Genomic DNA, 24,855 nt, shown 5'->3' with positions numbered 1-24,855 from the left:
AACAACAAAAGGGTAGATTGAAAAATTTTAAGTTCACAAAAAAATAAATTAAAATAAACTGCAAAATGAATTCTTGTCTCAATTTTTTATTTAAAGTTAGTACTTTAATTAAGTTTAAAGTTAATTTAACAAAAAAATTAAACTGTTAACAGTTTAACTTCTATCATAACAGTTTTTGAAAAAGGAAAGAATTGATGTTTGTTTTACAGAAATTTCTCTTTTCTTAGCAGAAAACTTTTTGAATCAGATAAGTTGTGACACACTTTCCTTATCAATCATCTTAAGCCTTATCAATCAACAGTAAAGATAACTTTATTGTTTCACTAACATTTGCACAGGCGTTTATTGTCATCCTGTCTTTGGCTTTTTTTGTTCCATCCGGCCAGTTGTGTACTGATGCTAAGGTATATCCAGGCGACATTCTAAAATACAATCTGGTTTCATCACAATTAAAAATTTTATGTTTGGAGTAACTTTTGGTTATGCCTGAAAATTCATTAACAAATTGATCAGCTGATGAGCTTTCAGAATTTAGTTTTTCAAGGTATATTTTAGAATTTCTCAAGCACTATTTTACAGACTAAATTTGCATATTTTGTGTTATTATGATGTCATAATACATCAAAAGCAGTTGAAATGTCTTTAAATGTGTGACTATAGGTATAAGCTTTCATTAAATATATAAATTATAAGTCTAGGACATGAATAAGTGATTTTATTACGATTTAAGTCAAAAATAAAAAAAAGTGAATTTTGGGGTTGAAATTATTTTTTTGCACAGCAATTTTTTTTTTTAATTCTTATAAGTGAAGCCAAAACACATCCAAATCAAGTTTTACAAAATGGCTAAAAAAGTGTACTGTACTCCCTACTCCTAGTATACTGAATCAAAAGTATGTAACTTACTTTAAAAAGTCAGAAAACCTTGCAAATGAGCAGAAATTTACTTTTTTACTTGCTGAGCGAAAAAACTATGAACTATATTATTAAGTTTGAGAAATTTTAGAAGTATGACGTAACTATAAACTGCTTGCTTATTTATAAAAATTGAGTAATTTTAGTATTTATAATAAATCATTTATTTTAATTTCAAAATTTTAGATTTTACTACCAAAACAATGTTTCACTTGTTTAAACAACTTAAGCAAGATCTTATCAAAAAGAAACTATTGAAAATATATTATTCTTATTACTTATAAGTTAGGAATTTTTATTGTTATTTTAAAAGTTAAAAGTAAACAAAAACATTGATTTAACTGAATTAAATAACTTTACTTTTTGACCAAAACTGACAACTGAGGGTTGCTTTATTCTACTTATTTTTAAAAGTGGTTACTATTGCAATCTGAATTCAATAACTTTTCTTATAAAACATATGAGTATAAAATCCTTATGATCCTTATTAATATTAAATAAAAAAGTTATTCACCTGATTTTAAACCATCTTTTAATCTAACCTGAACACTACAATTATATGTCCACAGTTTAAACTAGTTTAAAGGAAACAATATTTTTGTTTTTAAATAGTGATGCTTTTACATCAGATGATTGTAAAATGTCCTTCCTTGACACTTCACAATTTTAAAATTGCATATGATAACTGTCTCTGTTTTTAAGTTTGTCAAAACTAATGGTTGTTAAATTTTATTTTTTATTAGTAGCTTGCTACAAAAACATGTGATAAGTACCATTCATTTTATGTTAGACGTAAAGGGAAACACGTATGTATTTTAAATAGTTATACTATTTTATAGTTCATATTGGTACAATGCTTTTTTTTTAATAAGGTAAATATTTTGCTGTAAGTTTTTTAGAGACTCATTTTAATTAAATTAAATGATTTGTGTATATGTATGTATAATGTAGGATTTAACACTTTGAGTTTTTATATAGTTTTATAGATTTTTACTAATTAAATAGTCTAAGTTCTAGTATAAATTTCTTTAGTTTATGTGTGGTATGATGTATAGTTTTTTACAATAAAATAAATATACTATTTTAAGAGTTGGTTTGGTATATGTATTTTTGATTTATAATTTAAAAACAAAAAGGCTATATAGAATAAAAAAAATTTGTTAAGTTTAATAGTTACATTTTTTTGAACTAATAAGGTAAGTAAGTAGTTTTGATTTTAACATTTTGTATTGCAGATAAAGTTATATATTGTGTATTATCTAAATCATGTCCTTTCAATTTCCTTCAAACAAAGCATCTACTTCTAAAGCGATAGAGTTAGCTAAATCAGATGGAAAAAATAAAAAACAGTTTTTTGGTATGGAATTGAATGATATAATTATAAAGTCTTTGACTATTGAAGAAATTTCAAGTCTTAAAGAAGTGTTTGATGCTTTTGATATGGATCAGCGTAATTATTTAAACTTTAATGAACTTTATACACTTATTCAATTACTCGGAATTTCTATAAGCAAGGAAGAATGTAAAAGAATGTTACTGAAGATTGATGCATCAAATTCCAAAGTGATAGAGTTTGAAATGTTATTGCTGCTTATTGTTCAAATTGAAAAAGATAAAGTAAGCAAGCGTGATGCACTCGAAGAGTTAACGAGTTTTTTTAATCAGATTTCATATGAAAGTAAAAATGATAAAATTAGTTTATCTTCTTTGACTTCATTTTGCAAACATATTGATCTTAAGTTGTCCCAGAAGGAATTGATTGATATGATGCAATTTGCTGATATAAATGGCGATGGTCTTATTGATAAGTATGAGTTCGTTTCAGTTTTCAAAAAAAGTAATTTAATATAATATATATAGAATAAAAATTTTACATGATCGTGAACTTTATTCAATTTTTTGTATCACATTAAAAATATATTTATTTTTTTTTTCTTAAGTAAACATCTGTAAAAGTTTTCAGCTAAAAGTTCTATGTTCTACAGCTATACACAGTGTGTTTACAAAAATAAATTTAAATTACCATTTTGAAGAAATTTAAACTAGATTTTAAACTAGTTTTTTAAACTGCTGTTTATATAATATTTTACTCTAAAAAATTTTTCTGTTATCAACTTACCCTAGGTTGTTTACTTATACTTAAATACTTGACTATTGTCTTAGACTTAGTGTTGGTTTTGTTTGTGTGTTTTAGACGAGGAGTCAGCAAACTATAGCCCATGGGCTGCATTAAAACTTTTAATTTTCTGCATTAAGTATAATAGATTTTTTGTGCTACAGTATATAAAATGCATAAGTAACCCAATTTTTTTAATTAGGTTAAAATAGGTTCATTTATGCACATTTAAAATAAATTTTTGTTAGATCTGCTTACCTCTGGTTTAAACTAAACAATATATATTTTGCAAGTATTCTTTAAAATTTAAAACAGTTCTAAAACATTAAACTCTGTTAAAAAAAATTAAATTACTTAATAATGTATTGACTGTAATTGTTTATATATAAATCAACCAATTTAGAATTACTTTTAGTTAACTTTTTAAAGTTTACTTTTAAAGTAAATTTGAAAAAAGTTATAAAATAAACTGTTAAAAAACATTTATTTAGTGAATAAATAGGAAGTTTTAAACAATAAATGTACAAAATTGAATTAAAGATTAAAGTTAACTTGTTAACTCTACAAGGGAATAATTTTTGGTACTTTTAATAAATGACTTTTATATATGCATTAGTTATAAAGTTCGTTTCATATTTTTAAAGTTATTTTGAATACTAATATTTTTTAAAATGAAATTTGTTTAGTTATTTTAGTTACAAGTTTCAAAGTAAACACAAAAATTACTTTTTAAGTTCCATAGGTCTGTTCTGTATATTTGTTTAGATTAGTAGTTTTAACTTGTAAAAATAAAATAAGTGTTTTTAAAGAATGACATTGGTACCGGAATAATTTGTACATAATGTTTTTATAGATTAAATTAAGTTTTTCTAATAAAGTTTTATCAAGGAAATTTTTAACAGAAACTTTTTATTTATTTTTCACATACAAAATGTTATTACATACTGTGCATAGAAAATTTGATGACTTAATTATTTTTATGATTTATTTTTTTATAGATAGTGATATATTTTCTACTTGTTTACTCTGTTATATAATATTTTGATTAGGTTGAATATGTAGTATAGAAAAACAATATTTTGTACTATAATTATAGTACTAGTTTTTACTAAAATTAATTTAACTGTTTAGTTTATTCTAAATAAAATTTTACTATTTTTTATGAAACACACTATATAACAATTGTGAGAACCTCTGTATTTTAAGTACATATTTTTATAAGTACTGGTTTTTAAATAAATATTTTCTAGTGGACAGTATAACTGTGTAAATACAAACACACTGTGTTCTTTTTTAAATTCGGAATGTACATTTCATATATGAAGAGTTATTAATAGCTGTGTTTTTAATTACTGCTACTATTTTTTAAATAAACAATAAAATAAAATAAATAAATCATTATTATTTTTACATTCACAATATAAATACCAATAAGTAACAATAATCATAATTTTTTTAATGTTTATTGTAGTATAAGTTTTAAATTTTGTATAACTTATAACTTAAATTTTTTTTTGATTTTCTTTGAAATATCTGTAATAAAAAGAAACAGTTTTATTTTATCTTTTTCAATTATAGATTTGAACAATAATTAACTTAATAGTAATTTTTTAGATAACAAAAACACAATAAAAACGTTACAATGGAAACAGTACCTGCTAACAAATCTTCTAGTCGTATCATATCAACTTTGGCGGATAAAAGCTCAAACAGAATCATGAATGCTAAGGTAATTTCATTTCTACAAACGAGTGGAATCAGTCCTACTATTGAAGGTAAAACAAGACCGGGAGAAACGAAATGTCTAGAGCCCGGCTGCGACTTCAGATGCCAAAGGCTACCTCAGCTGAGAGCGCATCTCGCAAAGGAGCACAAGCAAAAGCACGATGCAACCAAACTGAATTTCAACAGCAAATCAGAGTTTGAGGAGTGGCTGAACAAAACACAGAAGGATAAGAAATGTACGTACATGAGAAGAAGGGGCTGGCAAGTAAACAAAAACGGAAGCAAAACAGCTTGCTTTTATTGCCACCGGGGAGGTTCTTACACGAGTAAAGCCAAGCTAAAGAAAACTAAAAAGCAAGGGTCTTGCAAGACGGGAATTGAGTGCACTTCTTCAATGAAAGTGGTTTTTTGGTACTTTAACAAGCCTCCGCAAACAGCAAACGTCGATGATGAGGACCATCTCATTTCAAACGTTACTGTTGAAGCATTTTTGCAGCATTATGGTCACAATATTGATCTTGAGCATGTCAGAATATCCAAGACGGAAAAAGAAATTATCGTAAACAGGCTGAACAGTGGCTTGAGCAGAAACAAAGTTTTGGATGAAATAAGAGAGACCCTTGACAATTCAGATGAGCCGTCACGTTTACACCTTATAAGTATGCAAGATATTTATAACATCCAAAAGAACTGTTGTCTAACAGCATTTCAAAATACAATTCCAGATACCATTAATGATGATAACACAACTGTTCAAGCTTGGGTCCAAAATTTACAGTATAAAGAAGACTACCCTGTACTGCTTATTAAATACCAACAAGAAGAATCTACAGCTGAATGTTCCTGTCTAGAAGACGAAGACTTTATGTTAATTTTACAAACTCCTTTACAAAGTAAACTGCTTTTTAAACATGGTCAAAATAGTGTTGTGTGCATTGACGTGACTCAAGGTACAATAGATGCTACAGTACCTAATGAGGGTTTTTTTCTAGCCACTATAGCCGTAGTGGTATCAAGTCCTATAGACTTGACTCAAAGAGTGCACCCTGTCGCATGGTTTGTGTGTAACAGAATAGACAAAGATGTTATCACAGTCTTTTTAACTCAAGTTAGAGAACGCTTGTTCAGAACAATGAATGAACTGAATGAAACTTGTGTTTTTAAGCCACAGCAGTTAGTAGTTCCTTCGCCAGGCTTGACTGAAGATGTTGACTGGCATAACGAAATATGGAACGAAGTTTTTGAAAAGTGCAACAGCAAAATATTAGCGCCTTGGCATCTCTTAAACGACTGGAAACTTCAGCTCGAAAAAATACCTAAAATCCAAAGCAATTTAGCCGAATGCACTCGGCTTGTCAACAACTTCCAAACTGTCATCAACGAGCAAAACGAGGAGCAGTTCAAAAATTTCCAAGAACAGTTTAAAAAAGACTTGAACACAGATTCCTCCACTCAGCCTCTTGCTGATTACTACAACGAGAGCTTTGCCAGCGATCCTTTCATCTGGGCCAAGTGCTACAGAACTGCTCAAGCTGAGCAGGTCATGCAGCTGCTGGATGAATACCACACCAAGCTCATCAGAGTTTACTACAACGAAGGTTTCAAGCGGAAGCAGCTGGACATCCTGATTAAAACGCTTTTGAAATACTCCAGGGATAAAACCCTTCGAAAGTTGAAGAAAACTTACAGGGCGAATAACGAGATAATAAAAGTGCAAACAGAACAAAAGCACTCCAATTATTTTAAGGACAAGTCCAAATATACAGTTTCCTGCTTAGAGCTGGGAAAGAAATGGGCAGTTGATTCAGTGGTGGACTGTGTATCTGAGACAGACCCTAAAATCAAACGGCTCAAGCTAACAAACATTGTTGAGTTTGTGAGTCAGAAAAACCACGACTGTCTGGCCAGGATAAACTGCCTGCACACGTGCACCAAATGCGGGGTCTGCGTGCACCAGCTGAAATGTGATTGCGAGTTCTATCAAAAATACAAAATATTGTGCGAACACTGTCACGCTGTTCCTTATTTCGAATGGGAAAACAACCGAGATTTTCCACCAAGTGAAGAACCAATAGAACATGAAGAACATCCTGTTGCAAAAGGTCTTGCACACATATTTTTGAAGAGAAATGTTGTTGTTCAAGATTTGAACAGGAGCAGGAAAATGTTTTCGGTGGTACAAAATCCGCAAAAAGACGAAAAAACTCAGCCATCTACTACTGAAAACCATAGTATGAGTAGTCCTGTTTTAAATTCTCCTCCCGAAAAACTAAACTTTAAACTTCCAGCAAACGACTCAAAAGAAAGAGTGATTGTTTATGTTGATTGTGATAAAGCCAGTGATGGTAAATAAAAATACAATTTTTTTTTAGTTATAGCAAGTTGTTTTTCACATTTTGATGGCTTCTTTTTTTAAATTGTAAAACAATTTGTCAATAATATTTTTTCTAATGAGTAGGAATAATTTTTTCCGTATACTTACGTTTATGTAAGTTTTTTATATATTTTTTGCTTATCAAATTAGTTGTAAAATATTTGTAAATTTAATAAAGTATAAAAGATACTTTAAAGATATAAAAATATGGTTCTAATTGACATTACATAAATGTGTTCGTATTTTTGAAGTTATAGTAAGTTTTGAAGCACTACAAAACTTAAGTAAAGTTATTTTTTAATGAAGAATGTTTTAAAGTTCTGTTTAACTGTTTGTATAGTGATTTAATTTTTAAACAAAACAAATTCTTATTCTATGTAGTTTTTGAGGTTTATTTTTAATTAGGAAAGTTGTTCGATTTTTTAATACTTGGAAGTTTTTTATAAAATTTTGTAAAAATAATGGACTAGAAGCTTATATTTTTATTTGAATCTTGCTTTATCTCGTTCAGTTCTACTGTTTTCTTTATGTAGTAAAATTTTGATATTTATGTTAACTTGCAGCTATACAATTTTATTTAAAAAATTAGAAATAGATTAAGTATGTAGTACATTTTTAAATGGACCTTACCTTTTTTATCCTTAAAAATATTTTTAGTAAAGAAATAGCGTAAAAGTGTTGTATAACAATGTTTTAAAATAGTTATTTTATGCTGCCAATCATAATTTAAATGGTTTTTAAGTCGACAATGTTTTCAAGCGTTTTTAGTATTAATATCTTCAATACAAACATTTGAAATTTCTTTGATTATAACGCGAGACTTTATTGTTAAAACTAAAAACATTTACAGATTCCATATATACTTACATGATAAAGATTCTGAACAGTCTGGTAAAAGTGCTGCTAAACCATTTAAGACTAAGAATTAAAGTGAAACATAAAACAACTCATTTATACACTTCTCACATCCCATGATTTTATGACATACATATGTTCTTGATATCACCGATAAAAACCACAAAATGTTTAAAAGCGCGTCGATAAGCCAGAGCGAAGAGTACATTCTGTTCCGCAGCTCCGTCCAGCTGAAGAAAGTGCAAGCGGGCGACGATCGGTCCATTGTTTGGAAGGTGTTCGACTGCGGCAGAAAAACCGCCGAGCAGCACAGAGCGCCAGTGGTGTTTCTGCCGCCCATGGAAGCCACCTGCGACGCGTTTTTCAAGCAGATGAACTTTCTGTCCGCTAGGGGGTACAGGGCGCTGTCGCTCGGCTACCCCGCTTACAGCTCGGCGCGGGAGTTTTGCGTCGGTTTCAAGAACGTGCTGGAAGTGCTGGGAATTTTCAAAGTGGACGTGTTCGCCTGTGGGCTCGGAGGATTTTTCCTTTCGCACTTTTTGCAGGTGAACGTTAATTTATAAAAATGAAAAGAATGGTATAAGTATTCATTAAAAAAAAAAGAAAACGGTAAAAGTATGTTGTAGGTATTTTAATAAAATTTAAAAATAATCGATTAGATTTAAGTATTAGTTTTCATAACATAAATAAGTTTCTTTTTTGGTTTGTAAAACAATACTTTAATTTGTTTATATCTGTTTTGGTGTAATTTATTTACTAATTTATTTACGAATTCTTAGAATAATAAAATTAAAACTATCTTTATTTCAATTAATACGGGACAAATGTAAACTTTACATACTTTAATAAAATTCTTGGTTTATGATCAAAATCAGTTTTTATCAACTTAATTTTGCCCAAAGAAAAGTTTCTTAGCTTCAAATTTTATTTCCCTTCAACTTTTTTATTCACTTAGTTTTATGTTTAGCTTTAACTTCTGTACAAAGTCTTGATTCTTCAGGTAATTAAATTGACTAGAAGTTAAAAGTTTTAAAGTTTGAAAAATATGTTAATCAAGGTGGCTTTTTAATTGAAAGAAAAACCATTTCAACATTTGCACTTATTTCTATACGCTTATTTATCATTAAAACGTTCTTTCAGACGTTCAGGTACAACCGTCTGGTCAGGTCGGCTGTGTTTTGCAACGCGTTCACCAACACCGCAAGCGTGCCGTTCACTCACCACGCGTTCAGTTTAATGCCGAAATTTCACTTGAAAAAAATCATGCTAAGAAGTTTGAACCCGAAAACGAACAGTTCCAACAGAAGTTGTATGAGTCAAGATGTTGAGAGTGATGATGTGTTTGAGTTTATCGAGGAGTGCACTCAGAGCTTCACGAAAAACGAACTTGTGGCTCGCTTGAAATGCAGGTTTCTTCTACTTTTTTTTAAAACTTGGTAACTAAATTTAAAGTAAATTGTTATAGACGATAGAAGTACTTATTAGTAAAAACGGATCAAAATGATTTTAAAGTTAGTAAAACTTTCAATTTGTTCTATTGAAAGTTATCATTTTGTATGTAGTTTTTCGTTCCTCACTAAAAACAGATAAACAATTTATTTTAACATGTTAACGCTTGCCATTGTTTTTAACAAAAAAAAATCATAAAAAAGTACATAAAAAAAGGTACAGCGGAGGTTTCGCAAGCAACTTGAACAGGTTGCAGGAGTTTCCAATAACCGTTATTCAAACGCTAGATGACAGCGAAGAGTTTGAAAGTGAAAAAAGCGACATGTACAAGAGTTTTCCCAACTCGAAGTTTGCCGAAATAAAATCTGGCGGCAGATTCCCGTTTTTGTCTCAGCACTCAATAGTTAATTTGCACCTGCTGATACATTTAAGAAAGCTACAGCAAATTAAAAGCTGAAGAAGTTTATGTTTATTGCATTTAGTATATTTACAACTGTAATTGTTTTGATATGGTCAATCTTTTGTTTATGAATTAACTCTATAAAGTATAATCTGTTAGTTGTTTTAACTATAGTATTATTTTTTTCTGGAAAAGTGCAATTTTTGTTTTTAGTGAGTAAAAAATTATATTCTTTTCTGGTGTTGCAATATGCGTGGTAATTTTATACTGTTTTCCTAAGATTTTATTAGTGGTCTTATTTTTTAATTTTTAATTGCATTTATTTTCAGTCATATACATTTTTAGTTGTCAAAAACAAACAAAATAATGGTTATATTTTTTCAAATTCTAAATTTTAACGAGCTATAACTTAATTATGAAAGTAAAACTTCTAATACTAGTAGCTTTAACTACCTTTTATTAGTAATTTGAATTTTAAATGTAATATTCCTATTCAAAAAAGAGTGACAAGTGTAGATGTTTTACTAAAAAAATAGTATTTGAACATTGTTCATTCTACAATACTTACCTTATAGTTTTTGTTTTACACAAGTACTAACAAAGTGTTTATTAACTTTTACAAAATCAACTTAATAATGACACTGCACACACAGTACTCGTTTAAATACAAAAGTATAAGTGAGTTATCTTAGAATTTTAATATGTAAGTATGCTTTATATCTGACAGTTTTCAAATTTAAAATACTTTTTGGTTTACCTTAAAATATTTTGTTTGTAGTAATCTTGATATAATAAATGTAGAAATTTGATATTAAAGTCTTATGTAAAAAATACTTACTTTTTTATTGCTCAATATTGTTTACAATTTAAGTAAAGTCTCTGCCATCATGTGCTTTTATTTTCAAAGCAATAAGTCTGATTTTTAAAATTACATTACACACTAAAAAGATTTTTTCATTAGTCTTAATTTGTAATTTTATAGTTTTTGTTTTGTAAACTACAAATGGCTTACTGAATAAACATAAATCATTTCTTTGTATGACTTTCATATTTGCGCTAAGTTTTCGTAAGTTATTTATTTATGTTTATTAAGTTCTCGAAAAAATTCTGTTTATTTCTTGTAATATAACATGTTTAAACTTAATAGTTGCTAAATTTGCTTTTTTAGTTAAATTTTTAAAAGTACTTAAAAGTTTTTTCCATTTTATATTATAGATTTAAACTTATTAATTTTTTTATGGTGAAAATTTCGATGTATAAACATATCAATTGTATAAAATTCGTTTTATAGCTAAATTTTTATGATCAAAAGTCAAAAATGTACATTTATTAAAAAAAAGAAAACAGTGTAAATATCACATAAATTTAGCTTAATTTATGAAATGTCTTTACAAAAATTTATTGGTAGAAAAATATTTACAATCTAAATGAAGTAATAAATTTTATAATGAAAATGTATCGTTTATAAAAAAATGATTAATTTTTTTTTACTAAAGTAAAAAAAACACAATGATTAACTAAGGTTAAGAATAAATAATTGATCATGATGGAGTTTTTGTTTTAATTGATTATCCTGTAGGTGGGGTAGTGTTGTATATTGTGTTTTGTACAACTATTTGTCTTAAACACTGCCTATTTCTTTAAACAGTGTGTTCTAATAAATTCTTAGCGAAAACTATAGATCTAACAGATCCAGAAAAATAGACCCGTCCGGAAGCGGGTCTATTATAATGATTAGGGTTTGACCGGATCCAAAATGTAGTATAAAAAGGCAATATCTGGCCAGATTTGGGTATTGGATCCGGTATTGTTTATTGAAAAAAATCGCTCTTTAATTTGTCCTTGGACCTGGTTTACGAAAAAACCTTTTGGATATCGAATCATACACCAGGATACAGTTTGATGTCATGTCCAGGACAAAAATCGGTAGATCACCAGTACAAAGTAATAAAAGCTCAAAATGATGAAAAAAATCAACTTCTACTAAATGTAAACAAAATGAAATATTTAAACTGATTTTCAAAAAGAAAACTTAGCACAGTAATTTTAAAATCTTAAAAGATCCAGCAGGAAATGATTTAAGTATTTGTCTGTTTCATGAAATAGTTTGCACCAGGTACGTAACTAGCCCAAAAAAGTTACGAATCTGCAATAAAAAAAATTAAGAATAACGTGTGATGACGTCATACCGGGAATAGAGTAGTTTCGGTAGGACTTTTTATGTGTACTATTTTATGGGCACTATTTTATGTGTAGAATTGCTGCATTCAATTCTGCCTATAATTTGATGTGATGTCATTAACATTATGTGTAGTATTTACATGTTGCTGCAATTAAGTTGCTGCAATTAAATGAAAAATAAAATACTGTCCAGACCTTATATAAATATTATGGATAGTTTTTGAGTTTTAAATTTATAAACAAACAAATAAAAAAAACTTGAATACACATAAACCAATAGTTTGAATTATTTGTACATTTATTTAAATTATATTTTGTAAACTAACAGAAGTATAGGCTAGACTTATTGAAAGATTATGGATAGTTTTTTTTTAAGATTTATTAAAGAAAAAAACTTGAATACTTTTAAACCAATTGTTTGATATAAAGTTATATTTATGTAATTTATATTTTTTATATTAACAGAAGCAATGGCTTAGCATATTATAAATATTTTGAAATTTTTATTTATTTAAGATTTCATGAATAAAATAAGAAATTAAAATTGAACACACATAAACCAATTGTTTGATTTATAGTTTTATATATGTAATTTACATTTAGTAAACTTATAGAAATAGTGGTTTGGTCTTATGTGTACTATTTTATGGGCACTGTTTTATGTGTAGAATTGCTTCAATCAGTTATGCCCATAACTTTATAGGATTTCATTTAAATTATGGGTAGTATTTAGATGTTGCTGCAATTGAATGAAAAATAAAATACTGTCCAGGCCTTATATAAATATTATGGATAGTTTTTGTAGTTTTAAATTTATAAATAAACAAATTAAAAAAACTTGAATACTCATAAACCAATAGTTTGATTTATTTGTACATTTATTTAAATTGTATTTTGTAAACTAACAGAAGTAGTGGCTAGACTTATTAAAAGATTATGGATAATTTTATTATGTAATATTAAAAAAAAAAAACTTGAATACACTTAAACCAATTGTTTGATTTAAAAGTAAACAGTATCTTATTTTAACTTAATTTCAGCAACATCTAAATACTACCCATATTTTAAATGAAATCATATAAAATTATGTGCATAACTGATTGAAGCAATTCTACACATAAAAGAGTGCCCATAACATAGTACACATAGGAACAAACCACTACTTCTATAAGTTTACTAAATGTAAATTACATATATAAAACTATAAATCAAACAATTGGTTTATGTGTGTTCAATTTCAATTTTGTTTATAAAATCATAAATAAGAAAAATTTTCAAAATATATATAATATGCTGAGCCATTACTTCTGTTAATATAAAAAATATAAATTACATAAATATATTTTTAAATCAAACAATTGGTTTAACTGTATTCAAGTTTTTTTTTTATTAAATCTTAAATGAAATAAATATCCATAATCTTTTAATAAGTCTAGCCTATACTTCTGTTAGTTTACAAAATACAATTTAAATAAATGTACAAATAAATCAAACTATTGGTTTATGTGTATTCAAGTTAGTTTTTATTTGTTTGTTTATAAATTTGAAACTACAAAAACTATCCATAATATCTATATAAGGCCTGGGCAGTATTTTATTTTTCATTTAATTGCAGCAACTTAATTGCAGCAACATCTAAATACTACACATAATTTTAATGACATCACATCAAATTATGGGCAGAATTGATTGCAGCAATTCTACACCTAAAATAGTGCCCATAAAATACTACCCATAAAAAGACCTACCCGAGTAGTTTTAACTATGTTTAATTTTATATGAAAGTGTGCAGTTATATCAAATATTTAAATAAATTGAATATTGAAGTATAATGAATAACTGAATACAAGCAATTTGTACTGCTCTTGACCACCTATAACTATTTATGTGTTGCAATTTTTATAAAGCTATAAAACCTTTCATTTAAAATAAAAATATTAATTAAGAATTTTATTAGTATTACTGATAGGCCTAAAATGGTATACTAACATTTCCAACCCACACAATTCCCACCCGCTCAAATCCAACCCGGATCAAATCCCACCCGAATCAATTCCAACCCGATCAAATCCCACCCGAACCAATTCCAACCCGATCAGTTCCTACCCGATCAATTCCCACCCAAATCAAATCCTACCCGATCAATTCCCACCCAAATCAAATCCCGACCGATCATTTCCCACCCGATCATTTCCCACTCGAATCAAATCCCACCCGATCAATTCCCACCCGATTAATTCCCACCCGATAAATTCCCATTGAAATCAAATCCCACCCGATCAATTCCAACCCGAATCAATTCCAACCCGTTTAAATCCCACCTGAATCAAATCCCACCCGATCATATCCCACCCAAATCAAATCCAACCCACACAATTCCCACACGAATTAAATACTGGCCAAATCAAGTCCCTCCCGGTCAATTCCCTCACATTCAATTCCCATCCAGGTAAATTATCACTCGAATGAATTGTCATTCGACTCAATCCAGTTCATAAATGTTTTAAATAAAATAATTATCAACCTTTTTATATTTTATACGGTTAGTTCAGATAAATAGTTTTATGCATAAATTCTAATCCGTTTAATTTTTTACATGTAAAGTTTATAAGAAAGATTGATTATAAGTTTCAGTCAAGTTCCATTCTTTTTAAGTTTAAAATTTCATATTAACTCATATATTTCGACCAAAAAAAAAATTAATAACGTTTAACAATTAATTTTTTTTTTATATTAGTTTTCAATGAAAGAAACTATCAATTTAAAAAGATTTATTGTTTTTATTTTCAATAAGCTGTACCTAACTGCAGTGGCGTGTTTAGACTGGTTACCTAGTATATATTAAGTTATAATAATTTTTAGGAGGTGTTTAAAAATAGCATACAAGAATATTGATAAATATGCATTAAAGCATATTTTAGATTAAATTGATTTTAAATTTAAAGCAAGACAAATGTAGTTTACCTTTAATTATTTTAAACATTTACATCAGTCTTTGTGTAACAGTAATTTTTTATTAGTTGTTTAAATTTTTTTTAACTCGTCTATTTTCACATAAATAATAAAACATATGTTTCAGAAAAAAAAACTTCATAGTTACAATAAAAATAAGTTCATTTTTAGGTAGATAAAGTACACAATTAATTTAGTTGGTTTAAAAGCTAAGACTTAAAGAAAAAATTGAATAACAACTAAATAAGAACTTTTTTGAATAACAAATATTTTTTTAAAAAGACCAAATTCTCTATAATAAGCTATTCGCGCCGCAGGCATCAAATACTTAAGATTGTTGTTAAATTAAACTAAGGAAGTATTGTCAAAAACAAGAAATATGAAACATTAAGCTTAATAAAATAAAATGTTTTTAAAAATTGCACTTAAAAAAAGTTATGCCGAGCAATATTAATTTCTATAGTCGTTACAAAGGTAGAATTAATCGGACATAAATCGGTTACCGTAGAATACTTTCTTATAAAAAATAGTTCGGATACTAAAAAAACTTGAATTTGCTTTGAACCTGATTTAGACTAAATTGTATTAGCCGTAAAAGCATTTTATAAAAGATAGGCCAATTTTCCTTGCCGGCCGTAATTACTTAAAAAAAAATTTAGTAATCAACGAACAAAAGTAATTTAGGTCTAGAGTTTAATAAAATAAGCATTAATATACTTTTTAAATTCTAATGTTCTTATTAAAGAAAACTATGTTGTACAGTACTATATTATTTTGTTGTTTTAATTAGTTACAAAAACTAAAATATATTTAAGTGTCAATATCAATTGTTCCAACTCGTACAAAAAAAAATTTAATGTACATAAATTAGTTAACATTATAGAAAATGGTTCCGATACTAAAACTTAATTATTATTTAAACCTGATCTGGATTAAACTTTAGTAACAATGATAGCATTTTACAAATAACAGACCAACTTACTGTTGCACGCAAGTCGTAATTATTTAACTATTGTATTTATCAACAAACAAACTGACATTAAACTAAAAACATGATAAAATAAGCAACAGTAACAATTTTAGCTTAAAAAAAAATCTTTTTTACCGTACTAATTTCATATTTCAATGATTTAAAAAATACAAAGACTAAAATTTTAATGTGAGTTTCAAGTGTTTTAAAATTTTTAACTCGTACAAGAATAAATATAACCGGGTTTGATAGTTAGGAATTATGTGGATGGGAATTGATTCGGATGGGAATTGTTCGGATGAGGTTTAATTGGGGTGGGAAATGATCGGATGGGAAATGCTCGGGTGGGATTTGATTTGGGTGGGAAATGATCGGGTGGGAAATGATCGGGTGGGAATTGATTCGGGTGGGATTTGATTCGGGTGGGATTTGATCGGGTGGGATTTGATTCAGCTGGGAATTGTGCGGGTGGGAAATGATCGGGTGGGATTTGATTTGGGTTTGAATTGATCGGGTGGGAATTGTGCGCGGGTTGGAACTGAATGGTTCCCGCCTAAAATATACAACTTTGAAAATAGTTTCCTCAATTCAGAAAACATTTGCAAAAATTGTTGCTTTTGTTAGATAAAAATCATAAACTTTAGGAGTTGAATAAAAAACAAAAGAGATATAAAATAAAAAAGTTTACAACATTAGATAAAATTCAGATGTACAATTACTTTATTATTGTCAACAATAATTCATAATGAAATAAAGAGTACACGTCTTTGTAAATGTTATTTTTAGCTTAGGCAGCATAAATCTTTATGCTGTAAAAAAGAATGAAACATTATATTACTGAAAAATAATTTGTTAAATACAAACTGTAAAAAAGAGTCAAACTTTATTTAAAAAAAAAATTGATAAATAAAACAACTAAGTAAAAAACAACAAACTTTGAATATTAAACATCAATATTTTTCAGATACAATTTAAAACATATAAATAAATTCAAACATAAAGAACTGAAAACATAAAATATAAAAAAAAAATTTCAAACTTGTTAAGAATTAATAATACAACTATACACTTGTTAAAATAAACAGTATTAACTTATTGTTTAGAATCTTAGATTAAAAAAGTTATATGAAACTTATTTTAAAACCATTTATCAAACATTGTTTAAAGAATTAAACTGATATATTTTATAAATTTCATTAATAATTTTTCTAATGATTTTTCACACAAACTATCCCTTTGGTTATAAATTTTTAATTGTGGCTTAAGTTTATTAATATTAATTGAAGGATAAATTTCAGAAATATTACTAGAAAACTCATCTAACTGCTTTACAGAACAACTTTTATAAAAATCTTCTCTAAATATTTGATGTGCCACCAAATTACCTGTCTCAACATTTTAAAATCTTTAAAACAAGTTTTAATTAAAAAATAAAGTTCTAAAACACAATAAAAAAACTATAGTTTGTTTATATTAATCTTGAAAATAAAAACTTTAACTAACCTAAGCATTTATAACTTCTTTAAAACAAATTTAAATTAAAAAAAGAAATTCTAAAATATTAAAAAAACTATAATTTGCTTATATTATTCTTGAAAAAATGTTTATATTATAGAGTTTTTCAGTTTGTCTCCTTGTTGCAAGCTATATGTTTTATGGTGCTATTTTTTTTAATTTGAATAGTTTCTAATTTTCTTGATAAAATTTCAGGAAATTATATAATCTTCTCTGTTTTAAAAGTTTTTCATTTTTGTATATTTGTCAACCACAGGGATTTAATCTTAAAACATTCAACTTAGAGAGTCAATTTGATTTAAAAGAAAAGTTAATTCTTCATATTAGTTTACTTTGAAGTTCATCTACTTTAAAATTCATCTTGTTACATATCTTCTATCTGTATTTGCTCTTTTGTAACACAAAAAAAATGTAAATTAAAAAAAAATTAAGTTCTTATTGACTCACCACAAACATTTCGATAGTACAAGATCCTCTCACACATTTACTTTTTTAATTCTCTCACATCATTTAAACCAAATTTAAACTGCTTTTAAATGGATTTTTTTACAATAGTTTGCTATTTGATAACAGAAAGCTCCACTATGCAATTTGTTTACAATTTAGATGTATTCAATTTGTTCAATATTTACGACAAATACATTTCAATTAATATAAAAATTATCTCTTAGGAGTGCATAACTAAGTATAAACAAATACCTAAAGCTAAAAAAACAAGGGCTTATAAACTGAATAATCGAACCAAAAGCGAGTTTTTTCGCAGAAATGTTAACGTTTTTGTAGATTTGCAGAAACGTACCAAGCTACGTAGCTGGTTTGCACTAAAAACACAACTTATCATTTCTATACAAAAAACATTAACTTATACGACGGTTTAATATTTCTACAGATAATAAAAACTGGTAAAACTAAAGTAACGAAATTTATTGATAAACAAATACTGATAGGGGTAATAACGAAACAAGTTATTGGTTTTACTGTGTTAGGTTCCGAATGTTAGGTTGTGCAGCACTTTGCAACCTTATGCAACCTTATTAGCAGTACTTTATTCATTTCCTAGAAAAACTAGAAATGTTCAGCTCAATTAAAGGTTATAAATATGGAAGCTCAAAACTTATTTGTGAACTAAACGTATGTTAATGATAGTTAGACCAGCGCATAGCTAGATAAATTAACTGAAATGCGAAAATATGGTAAGATACGTATTCGAAAAATACACGTTTATAAGCATAAATTTATATAAGCAATAAACAAAATTAAATTTAAGGATGATAAATTTAATTGTTTAATGTGAATAAGATAACTAATCAAAATTCAAGATACTATTTTATAAACTTTTTTATTCAGTTACATATACAACAACGAGCCTAAAAAAATAATACGAAAAAATTTCATTCAACACATTATTAAAAGCTAAACAATCTTCCAATATCCTAGTAATGTTGCGTGGCGGATTACCTGACTTGAAGAATTCCGTAATCCATCAACTTCTCAAGCTTTTGGGCAATTTTATGATTCTTAAAATGCCTGTTTAAGAATGATCGTTTTTAAAAATCTTTTTAAAATTAGTTTTAATTAATTAAACGACTTACAGTTTGTTGCCGTGTACAATAACTTGTCTGTAAACATACCTAAATTATTTTTTGTAAGCTAAAATAAGCTATATAGCGTGCAAACTAAAATACATACATTAGCCTAAAAATACACTAACTATAGATATTGCTTTTTCAAATACAACCATCCTTTTGTTTTATGTTGTGTTAAAAGCACAGACTACTGTTTTAAACAAGCTATTACATAACTTTTCTATATATTACAACACAAGCAAATACTAACTCTTTGACGGCTGAAGGGTCTTGCTGTAATTGTTGGAGGATGTTTCTGATGATTGGATCTTGCATAATCTCTCTCACTTTTGGATTATTCATCGCTCTTTCTTGAAACTCCTGTTTGCTTCCTTCATTCATGTTCTTGTGTTTTTGCTGAACAGAAAAGATTATAAAGTATAAAATCACTATGCTTTAAAGCAGTGGTCGGCACGGTGTACACTGGTGCACACTAGTGTACATGAAATTTCTTTTTGGGCGCACGAGACTTTTGGGGTGCATGAAACTTATTTTGGGGTACATGATTTTTTTTGCGCAGAAACTAAACTAAATTTTTTTTTTTAGTCTTTCTACATTTAAGACATATTCAACCTTAATATCTAAATGACCATTTTGTTATCAATAAAACGACCATTTTTGTACTCTCCTAGTTTTATTCTGTTACAGTATGTAAAAATACTTCCACTTTTAGCCTAGAAATGGGTAGCGTAAACTGGTAAATTTAAAGTTAGCGTGTAAAAATTAACTAGGTGTTACTGAATTAATAGTAAAAAAAAACGATTAAAAGTGTTTACATATTCTTAAACACTAGCGGCGCTAAAGAATGCAAATTAGGGTGCACAAAAATTTAATTTTGTGATTTAGGGTTCACGGATTCGAAGTAGCGTGCCGACCACTGCTTTAAAGTATAATATACTAAGTTAATAAAACAAAAACAATTGTATAACCAAAATTGGTCTTTTAAAGTAGTTGTGATGATAAACTAGGTTATTAAAAAAAATTTGTTGTTTTTTAGTTTTTATTTAATTAAATGTTTTTCTGTCTTGTTGAAATAAACTTGTACAAAGCATCCGTACTTTAAAAGCTTTAAATTGTATAAAAAATCACTTTAGAAACACTGGTAGAACGTATCAAACTTGCATGCATCTCGAGTAGCCGTTTTCAGCTTCCTTGTTTAGAGGGTTGATCTCAAGTGCCATCTTGTAAGCATCGATCGCTTCACTGTACTTCTTCATCGCCTCTAAACAACCTCCTTTTCTCACGTATCCTTTTACTGTATTAAAAATTTTTGAAAACTATTTTTACTGTTTAACCTTTTTTTACCGTATGGAAGAAACTGTATACTTTGATGAATAACTTATAACTTTAAAAACATCACAAGAAACTGTTTATTCTAAATTCTTGCTATTCAACGTAATGATTTAAAGTTTATAAGTCTTATTGTACCTATTGGTAGTAGAGAAAAGCTTACTAAAGTTATTTTGTCCCAATAAGTTTGATTATTTTTAGCAAACATTAGATATTTATTAAAAATATACTACTAATATAGTTAAAAAAAAGTTCTCTAAGCAGAAAAAATGGGTAGTGTTCTGCATGAACCATTTTTTTTATTAAGAACGTAATTCTTAGATATAATTTTTTTTGTATGCATTTTTACACAACACAATAAGTTTGAAATTTCTTTTGAATCTTATATAGAGTTAAAATATTCCATTAAAATAAAGACAAACCAAATTTAGGGTCGATTTTGATGCATCTTTCAGCGTCTTTCAATGCGTGGCTGAATTCGTACAACATCATGAAGACCGCACAGCGGTTGGAGTACGTGGCAACCGCATCCGGGTTTCTTTTGATCGACTCATCGTAATGCTTTTTCGCCGCTGGGAAATCACCTGGTTTGAAAATGATAAAGCTATGATAATGCGCATTATAAGTTTTATTTTGTAAAGCGGTAATCAAATTTAACAATTTCATGTTGTTAAAGATAAAATATTGTTTCAGGAGTTATAAGTTGATCTCAAAGTTTTTCACTAAAATCTAGTTTTGTAACATGTGTGGTATAAATGGTGTGTTTAAACTTTTAAAAAAGCAATCGTCAGGGGCGACGCGTAATGATGTCAAAGGTTTGAGGAGCAACATTTAAAAAAATATAATTACATAAAATACTTAAAAATATAGTTTAAACATTTTTGCAGTATATAAACTAATTTAATCCAAAATTTGTTATTATATGTTTATATAACGAATAAATAAAAAAAACAGAAACATTTAATAATTTATTAATTCAATAATACTGCTTTGATGTTTTAGGCAAACAGCAGTATCATAAAATAACACTATTACTGATTGTCATCAAAACTAGTAAATCTTACACTATAAATTTCAATGAGTGTTTTTTATTAGTCAAAACTTTTAAAGGTAAAAAACAATTAGTGACTTTTAAGTTTTACCAGTCTAAACATTTGGTAAATGATTTTTTCAGTGCTCTGTTGTTTAATTTGCTACGAAACTTACCTTTTTTGAAGCACTCTTTTCCTTTGTTTTTCTCTTCAATAGCTATTTCGGGATTGATGTAGGCCTTCTTTTGGGCCTCAAGCTTTTTGTTGCAATCGTTGTACTTTTGGATCGTCTTTTTGCATCTGTTTTCCAGCAGAGATTTGTCGTAAAACTTCTTGGCCCCTTTGAAGTTTTTCTCTTTGTAGTAAGAATTTCCGACCCCTGTGAAAGCCCTGATAAAGAAAAGAAAAAAGTAATACCATATATTCTTGATAAGTTGTTTAACAGCTAATGCATCAGTTTAGAAATTTTGGCTTCTCTTATAATTTAAGTTTATTTACAATAGTTTTTGTTGCTTTTGACAAACTTCTAATAAAAAATCACTAAATGAAGAACTTCAACATTTTTTTAAAGTGATATAAAAGACCTTTGATATAATGTGTAACTTGTAGTTTTAAAACCTAATTACTGTGCAAGCAGTTTTAACAAGCACTACAGCAACCTTTGAAACTCCTTGTCAGCTACGTAAAACCTTAAGATTAATAAATCACAACTTCTTATCAATGACAAACTTTCCAATCAGTTTGTAATCGACGCGATTCTCCCTTCCGACTTCGACGGCCGTGTGGCAAACTTCCCTGCACCTGTCCATGTCTCCCATCTCGAAGTGCACTGCCGCCTTGTTTAAGAGGAAGGTGATGTTCCTACCGTTGAGCTCGAAAGCATTGTTGTAGTGAGAAAGCGCAGTTTCGAAATCCCTTTTCTTGTAAGCCGCGTTTCCGAGGGTCTTCTCTTCCAACGCCTTTAAAATATCTTGTCAGTGTTATTTTTTTAGTCGTGTAGTTACAAGAAAAAACAAAAATAAATTCTTTATTAAACGTTATAACTTAAGTTTACGCTCTAATGTGTTTGGATTTTTGATCACAAACCTTAAAATGTATAATAAAAAACAGTTTAGTAATAAAATCATTACCTTTTGGACATTGTCTACGTTTTGGTTGTCTAAACACATTTTGTTAGTACTTTTTAAAGATAGAAACTGAAATAGTTGAAAAACAGTTGTATACTATTTTAATAAACAAATAACTAATTAATAGTTTTTAGTGATTTAAAACAACGACAAGAATATTCATTTAAAGACGAACTCCATTAAAAAAATAGTTAAACTAATTGTAATAAAAAATAATAACAGTAAATATTTCAAAGCGTAATAAGGCATTTAGCTTTTCAAAACTTTAAAGAAAAGTATGGAAGATAGTTAAGAAAAACTTAAAACCTAAAACAAATAAAAATTTTGCACTTTGTATTTTATAGTCGACAAGTAAATGTTAAAAGTCATTTATTAAAAAATAGAATAATAGTATTTAATAAAACATAGTTAAACCTCTAATCTTCCAGTTAGCAAAGACATTCTTTAAATACATAAACGTTAATAAAGGTTCTTTCAACTGTTTACAGTGTTCCAACTCTTTGGTGCAAAAAAAAATTATGATTAATCTGAATTAGATGCTTTATACTGTTCAGTGAACAATAAAATGCGCTCAAAGTATTTAATCCTAATACCTGGTGCACGATGAACCTTTCGGTTATCAAGTCGGTTATTATCCACTTTGTAACAGTTTAACGTACTGTCCAAAACATTCAAAAAGTGAATCAAGTTAATGGTATTTAAGCTTCAGTACTTAACAAAGTTAATAAAAATGATTTGATATCAAAGAAATGTTGTGAAAAAAAAATCTGATTTTAGCAATAACAACTAGTCTTTTGGAAAAATCAAACAAATTAAATATTGCAAAGGAGTCTGAATCAATCAGAATTTTTTAATTTCACAGTTTTTTAATTTATCTATAAGCCACACATAATAAACTTATATCTCAATTAACTTAGAAAAATAACTTTATTCTTTTAAAACGACCAAGGCAAAAACTTCAACTGGTAAAAATAATTCGTGTAATTAGTGATGTAAATGAACTTGTTTAGTTTGACTCTTGTTCTTGTATTTAAAAAAGATAGAAGAGAAAAAAAAACAATAAAAATGGCAAATAATTGTTGTAAAACTAAATATACTTATAATGTTTGACAGTAGCTATAAACTTTTTATTGGTCTCACCTCAATATAATCAAAAACACATAACACCAATATCTAAATTTATTAGAATAACTTATTTTAAAATTGTATTTAATTTTTAATAAAATTTTATTTTAAAACAGTTTTACATCCTAAACTGTAACTCCTTGCTCTTTTCATTTTAATATGACTAATTTTATGGAATGTCTTTGGGTTAAACACAGTTTTTAGTTATATAATATTTCTGATTAGTTTCAGTTAATGTATCAGGAACTTTAGCTCTACTTAAGACATTTAGTTATTTTAAAGTGTTTTTAATCATTTTAAATTAAAGTTGCTACTCTTTGAAACAAAAAACTAGCCTGATGTTTTATTTTTTATCAAGTCTGAAAAGTAAAATTAAGTAACTACTTCAAATTACTCAACAAATGAAAATCTGAACAACACTTAATAACTTAATATTTTTTATCAAATATTACATTTTGAAGAACATTAGCCAGCCTAATTGAAAAATATGTAACAAGTAGCAAAAGATTAATTAGATAATGTAAATTAAGCTTGAATACTGAAAAAATTTAGAAAAAATACATAATACCTGTAAAAAGTATAAAAATAACGATAGAGTTCATAAACTCATAGCTGGCTTAAGATTTATGACATTTTCGTTTTAGCAGGAAACCAGCATAATGAGTATTTTAAATGGAGCTTTTAATATTTTTGTCCTGCACAAAATATTTTATACTAATTTAAACTTAATTGAGACAATAACTGTAATAACTACCATTTTACAAAAAAAAACTTTATTTAAAACTTGAAAGTTATAGTTAAGCTTAGTTCACAAGTACAAGTTCTGAAGTACAAGTAATGAAATACTTATTTATGTTAAATAAATATTTTTCATGTTAGTTTCGTTCAATTATTTTAAAACTGTTTTCAAAAATTTAAAAAATTGTATAACTAAATAAAATTTAAAGTTAACCAAGTATATATTTTTTCGTTAAAAAAGTGTTAAGCTTAAAATTAGTTCTTCTTTTAAAATCTAAAGTAATTTGTTTTTATTTCAAATCTACAACTTTAAGTTAATGTAAAATTTTAATATAAAAAAGTAAAGCCGCTCTAATTATTGCTTTGTTAGTATATGGGACTATGTATGAAAAAATTAATTACAGCCTTTTTATTAAAAAAAAACAGTTTTTAGTTTATATTGTACTTGTTAAGCGGCGACGGGTGAT

General features: G+C 27.5%; 4 protein-coding genes across 4 annotated transcripts; 3 read left to right on the top strand and 1 right to left on the bottom strand.

Moving 5' to 3' along the window:
- Positions 1 to 2,161: 2,161 nt before the first annotated feature.
- Positions 2,162 to 2,766, top strand: LOC145841503 (troponin C-like). The gene has a single exon (XM_082948863.1). The coding sequence runs from the start codon at positions 2,182 to 2,184 to the stop codon at positions 2,764 to 2,766; it is 585 nt and encodes a 194-aa protein (XP_082804989.1). The 5' UTR covers positions 2,162 to 2,181.
- A 1,889-nt stretch (positions 2,767 to 4,655) lies between these two features.
- LOC145840434 (uncharacterized) lies at positions 4,656 to 7,114 on the top strand. The gene has a single exon (XM_082947695.1). It carries the CDS (start codon positions 4,674 to 4,676, stop codon positions 7,107 to 7,109), a length of 2,436 nt encoding a protein of 811 aa, XP_082803821.1. The 5' UTR covers positions 4,656 to 4,673; the 3' UTR covers positions 7,110 to 7,114.
- An 870-nt stretch (positions 7,115 to 7,984) lies between these two features.
- Positions 7,985 to 10,767, top strand: LOC145840488 (maspardin-like). Its single transcript, XM_082947763.1, has 3 exons — positions 7,985 to 8,530; positions 9,126 to 9,394; positions 9,651 to 10,767. Exons 1-3 carry the CDS (start codon positions 8,153 to 8,155, stop codon positions 9,889 to 9,891), a joined length of 888 nt encoding a protein of 295 aa, XP_082803889.1. The 5' UTR covers positions 7,985 to 8,152; the 3' UTR covers positions 9,892 to 10,767.
- Positions 10,768 to 18,906: 8,139 nt separating this feature from the next.
- Positions 18,907 to 22,567, bottom strand: LOC145841502 (stress-induced-phosphoprotein 1-like). Its single transcript, XM_082948862.1, has 7 exons — positions 22,529 to 22,567; positions 22,128 to 22,357; positions 21,574 to 21,788; positions 20,790 to 20,951; positions 20,196 to 20,332; positions 19,289 to 19,434; positions 18,907 to 18,979 (listed from the first exon to the last, which is right to left on the bottom strand). The coding sequence occupies exons 1-7, from the start codon at positions 22,565 to 22,567 to the stop codon at positions 18,907 to 18,909; spliced, it is 1,002 nt and encodes a 333-aa protein (XP_082804988.1).
- Positions 22,568 to 24,855: the final 2,288 nt, after the last annotated feature.

Source organism: Thalia democratica, chromosome 7, assembly GCF_965202585.1.
Source record: "Thalia democratica chromosome 7, ktThaDemo2.hap1.1, whole genome shotgun sequence".
Taxonomy (NCBI): Eukaryota; Metazoa; Chordata; class Thaliacea; order Salpida; family Salpidae; genus Thalia; species Thalia democratica.
The sequence above is the reverse complement of the archived record's forward strand: the minus strand, read 5'-3'. Positions and strand labels throughout refer to the sequence as shown.